General features: G+C 38.3%; 1 protein-coding gene across 1 annotated transcript; it reads left to right on the top strand.

Moving 5' to 3' along the window:
- Positions 1-2700: 2700 nt before the first annotated feature.
- Positions 2701-3776, top strand: LOC113898776 (olfactory receptor 10AG1-like). Its single transcript, XM_027552159.1, has one exon. It carries the CDS (start codon positions 3179-3181, stop codon positions 3614-3616), a length of 438 nt encoding a protein of 145 aa, XP_027407960.1. The 5' UTR covers positions 2701-3178; the 3' UTR covers positions 3617-3776.
- The last annotated feature ends 1594 nt before the right edge of the window (positions 3777-5370 follow it).

Genomic DNA, 5370 nt, shown 5'->3' with positions numbered 1-5370 from the left:
ATCTGTACAATTAAAAACTATTTTATATAGCACTGGAAATAATTTTATTCAAGTAATGGGTGAAATTGCTCATACTAAATGTTTTTATTCATAAATGATAAAGATTAAAATTCTATTCTTTTGTATATTAATCTTTTCTCCCTTTTCAGATCGACAATTTTAAAAGTGTCTGTTCCTTTTCTCAATTTCAGAATCAAATAATGAACACCATATTAAGTAAACAAGCATTTTCTAGGTTCTATATTGTTCCCAAGTATGAAAATAGTCTCAGTCCTTCAATCACAGATCATGTAATATCAGTGGGAAAATAAAAGGTATATGAAAAGAATTAGCCAAATTGCAACTCTATGTGCTACAAAGTCGTGTGTGTTCTCCCTATTAGTTCTAAAGAGTGGAGGTGATAATATTATTGAAATTATTGGGAGAAAATTCTTGGAGAATTCACATCTAAGAGTCTGGGATTTTTATAACACTGTGATGATAGTTTTAATATCTTATTTCATTCCCTCATTAACCATGTGATACAAAGTCAAGGTAAATTAGAGAGCAGTTTTTCATAGTGGTAAAACAGAGAGTGAAATTTAGAATAATAAAATTTAGTTTTTAATAACAAAAATAATAGCTAGCTTTTAAATAGACTTCTATGAATGCCAAAACATCTTTAATTTGCTTTACATGTATCAAATGAATTAATTCATATAGCAATCCTAACTGTTGGTACAACTGTTAGTTTTGCAGCCAAGTGATCTATGGCACAGGGAGATTAAGCGGTTTGCATTGCGGTTTGCAAGCTGGCAAGTGAAGCCATGATTTGATTGCAGGCTATCTTGTCAGGATTGTAGTTTTTGCCCATGACACTGTATTTAGACTATGCTTGCATGGAAAACCTCGAAACATAAAGGATGGGGAAATGAGAAGCAGGGCTGGAAGTCATGTTGAGTCAAGTGATGCCTGGCTGCTGCTGCTGCTAAGTCGCTTCAGTAGTGTCCGACTGACTCTGTGCGATCCCATAGATGGTAGCCCACGAGGCTCCACCGTCCCTGGGATTCTCCAGGCAAGAACACTGGAGTGGGTTGCCATTTCCTTCTTCAATACATGAAAGTGAAAAGTGAAAGTGAAGTCGCTCAGTCATGTCCGACTTTTCGCGACCCCATGGACTGCAGCCTACCAGGCTCCTCTGTCCATGGGATTTTTCCAGGCAAGAGTACTGGAGTGGGTTGCCACTGGAGTGTAATATTTAAGGAGGCAGTCACTGTAACAATGGTGCAATGCAGAGTCAGCCTTGAAACTGAGTGAGTGCTCTGAGATTCTGTACTAGAGGAGTCTCATTCCTTATTTAGCTAAGACCGTATTCTACTCCTGGCTCTGATGAAAGGAAAAAAAATGCAAAAATGTAATCATCAACAAGTAACTCAATAACTAGCAAAAACAATTTTTCTAGGGAATGTGTTACAAACCTGGCAACTAAATATTTAAGAACATTATACCATATTAATAATTATAATTATAGGACTATAACTTATACATAAACATATTAAAAGTGATAGGTAATTTTTTCAATAATATATTTAATTATCTCAAATAAGAAAGCAAACAGAAAATTTAAACAATTACTTAATATAACAGATGATAAATAACAGAGTTAGGATTCCAACTTAAGTATGATTTAAAAAATAGCCACTGATTTGCAATCACAGAATCAATGTGCAAATGATCAGTGTATCCATCATTGCTAAATCTCAATATCCTGGCTCAAGAAAAGTGAGTTTAGAAACCGTTATCTGAATTATTATTATTATTTTTTGAGGAACAACAAAGACTTCAGAGAGGCACACAGAACCAGGGTAAAGCATGACAGGAGGTATCTTACACAGCTAGTGAACACATTCCAGGCAACCCCTGTTTTCCCAGAGTGACCCTTTTAATTGCTTGTATCTGTATCTATTCCCACACAACTTTTCCAGAATAAAACCCTCTTATATCCCCCATATAGTATCTTACTGAAATATATGTATTTTATTCCCCTATGTACAATAAAATAAAATATTATCTCATTTTTTTTGTAAACTGCATAATAATGTGAATTGTATATAAGAACGTGTATGATCAAGATCATCAAGTGATGGGAGGGAAATGAAGAGTTGAAATATGTAGCTGAAAATATATAGGAAGATAATTTCTGTTATATTAATAGTTCTACTGAAGTATGTAAAGAAAAGTTACAGAGAAGTACAATAAAATTTCCAAAAAATGTAAATATTTAAAGGAATTCCCAGAAGTCCAATGATTAAGACTCTGTACTTTCACTTCAGTCTCTGGTTGGGGTACTAAGATCTCATAAGCCATGAGATACGGCCACAAAATGATGTAAGTATTTAAAACTGAGATCACATAGCAACACTATGGGTCTATCTTCAATGATTATCAATTTGTCCAATGCCTGTGCTGATCAGGGCGTTTGGTGTTTCCCTGGTGGCTCAGCTGATAAACAATCCACCTGCAATGCAGGAGACACGGGTTTGATCCCTGGGTGGGGAAGATCCCCTGGAGAGGGGAATGACAACCCACTCCAGTATTCTTGCCTAGGAAATCCTATGGACAGTGAAGCCTGGTGGGCTACAGCCCATGTGATCAGAGAGTCAGACACGACTGAATGATTAACACTTTAACCTTTTTGACTTTGACCTGTATTTGAAAAGAATGCCTTATAAGACATTTCAAGGGAGAGTGTATGGTGATAACACATGGATTATAAACTGAGAAAGGAGAAAAGCATAAATAATAAAATTCTTAAATTAGAAACAATTGCATTGATGATGAAAATCAATCTGGGTATCCTGATACAATTTATAAAACAGGGCCTGATCCCTGATGGTAAAATAAAAAGTAGATACTACATTTCCACCTTTTCACAGATGAAACACCAAGAAAAAACACCAGAAGGTAATCTCACTAAACTGATGGAGTTTGTTCTCTTGGACTTTGCTGATATTCCTCATCTCCAGAGGTTTTTATTTGGACTGTTCTTACTCATCTATATAATTATCTTGATGGGCAATGGCATCATATTTCTGATAATAAAACTAGACCCTGGTCTCCAGACCCCCATGTCCTTTGTATTTGGCAATTTTTCCCTTTTGGAAATCTGCATATAGCAGATTATGTTACACTCCCCAGAATGCTCACGTGTCTTTGGACACAAAGAACGATTTCTTTTGTTGCTTGTGCCACACAAATGTGCTTCATTCTTATACTTGGGGCCACCGAGTACTTCCTTCTGGCTGTGATGGCCTATGACCGCTACGCGGCCATTTGTAGCCCTCTTCACTATCCTCTAGTCATGAACTACAAGGTGTGCATCCAGCTAGTGGTTGGCTCCTGGATCAGTGGAATCCCAATCCAAATAGGCCAGACAGGCCAGATTTTCTCTCTGCCCTTTTGTGGTTCTAACTTCATCAACCACTTCTTCTGTGACATCCTTCCCATACTCAAGCTGGCCTGTGGGGACACATTTCTGAATGAAATGTTAGTCTTCACAGTTGCTGAGCTGTTTGCTTTGGTTCCATTTCTGTTGATACTTGTCTCCTACGGCAAAATCATCTCCACAATCCTTTAATTGCCATCAGCCACAAGTCGGGGCAAAGCCTTTTCCACCTGCTCCACTCATCTTATGGTTGTGGCATTGTTCTTTGGATCAGGCCTTGTCACATTTAAGACCCAAGACCGCAGGAACTGGCAAAGTGCTTTCTCTCTTCTACATGATTGTGATGCCTGTGTTTAACCCCATGATATACAGTCTAAGTAACAAGGATGTCATGATGGCACTGAGACAATGGCCATGCAAATACCTTAGTTCATTGAAAAAATAAGTTGTATTTCAGAACTTGATTTCTTATATATTTGTTATAAATTTTCAATATTTATCTTAAAGTCAATTTATCTGTCTATAAAGTGGTAGTTATTACCAAAATAAAAATTACTTGTAACACTGAGAAACCTTTCTGTCTCCAGTTATACAGTTATGTATGGGTCAACAAATAGCAAATCATTCACTTGGGAATTCTATATCCTTATTGTGAAATGTTCTCTTGTAGTAAGAACTTTAGACAAGAATTGCTATAATAGGCCCAGCTGTAATACAGACTCAGTTATATCACTTATTTGAAAGTATTATTATTCAGTTCCATAGAGTTGTCACAGAAATTTTAAAAACTTAGTAATGGACATGAATTAAAATGTTATGTATATGTTTCAATGTCATTCTCCCAAATCTTCCCACGCTCTGCCTCTCCCACAGAGTCCATAAGGCTGTTCTATACGTCAGTGTCTCTTTTGCTGTCTTGTACACCGGGTTATTGTTATCATCTTTCTAAATTCCGTATATATGCATTAGTATACTGTATTGGTGTTTTTCCTTCTGGCTTGCTTCACTCTGTATGATAGGCTCCAGTTTCATCCACCTCATTAGAACTGATTCAAATGTATTCTTTTTAACGACCCAGAGGGATGGTATGGGGAGGGAGGAGGGAGGAGGGTTCAGGATGGGGAACACATGTATACCTGTGGCGGATTCATTTTGATATTTGGCAAAACTAATACAATTATGTAAAGTTTAAAAATAAAATAAAATAAAGAAATCCACTGGGGGGGGGGATGTTATGTATAGTTTGGCCTAGCAATTATTCTACAGAGAAATAATTTCTTATAGTGAAAAGTAGTTCTCATTGGGAATGTAGTTTAATAAATGAAGTTGTACAATGATATTAGTAATTATTAGGCATCATTTATGTGTACATCATGGGGTTCTCAAGGCAAGAATACTGAAGTTGTTTGCTGTTCCCTTCTCCAGTGGACCACATTCTGTCAGACCTCTCCACCATGACCCACCCATCTTGGGTGGCCCCACAGGGCATGGCTTAGTTTCATTGAGTTAGACAAGGGTGTGGTTCTAGTGTGATTAGATTGACTACAGCTCTCTGTGTTTATGGTTTCAGTGTGTCTGCCCTCTGATGCCCTTTTGCAACACCTACTGTCTTACTTGGGTTTGTCTTACCTTGGACGTGGGGTATCTCTTCACGGCTGCTCCAGCAAAGCGCAGCCGCTGCTCCTTACCTTGGACGAGGGGTATCTCCTCACTGCTGCCCTTCCTGACCTTGAACACGGAGTAGCTCCTCTAGGCCCTCCTGCACCCATGCAGCCACCTCTCCTTGGACATGGGGTAGCTCCTCCCGGCTGCTACCCCTGGCCTTGGGCGTGGGGTAACTCCTCTAGGCTACCGCCCCTGGTCAGGAAGCAACAGTTAGAACTGGACATGGAACAACAGACTGGTTCCAAATAGGAAAAGGAGTACGTCAAGGCTGTGTACTGTCA

Source organism: Bos indicus x Bos taurus, chromosome 9 (genome assembly GCF_003369695.1).
Source record: "Bos indicus x Bos taurus breed Angus x Brahman F1 hybrid chromosome 9, Bos_hybrid_MaternalHap_v2.0, whole genome shotgun sequence".
In the NCBI taxonomy this organism is placed as follows: Eukaryota; Metazoa; Chordata; class Mammalia; order Artiodactyla; family Bovidae; genus Bos; species Bos indicus x Bos taurus.
This window is presented reverse-complemented; position numbering and strand designations above follow the sequence as displayed.

Coding starts and splice junctions, on each gene's coding strand:
- LOC113898776 (XM_027552159.1), top strand. CDS start 3,179: ATGCTCACGTGTCTTTGGACACAAAGAACGATTTCTTTTGTTGCTTGT.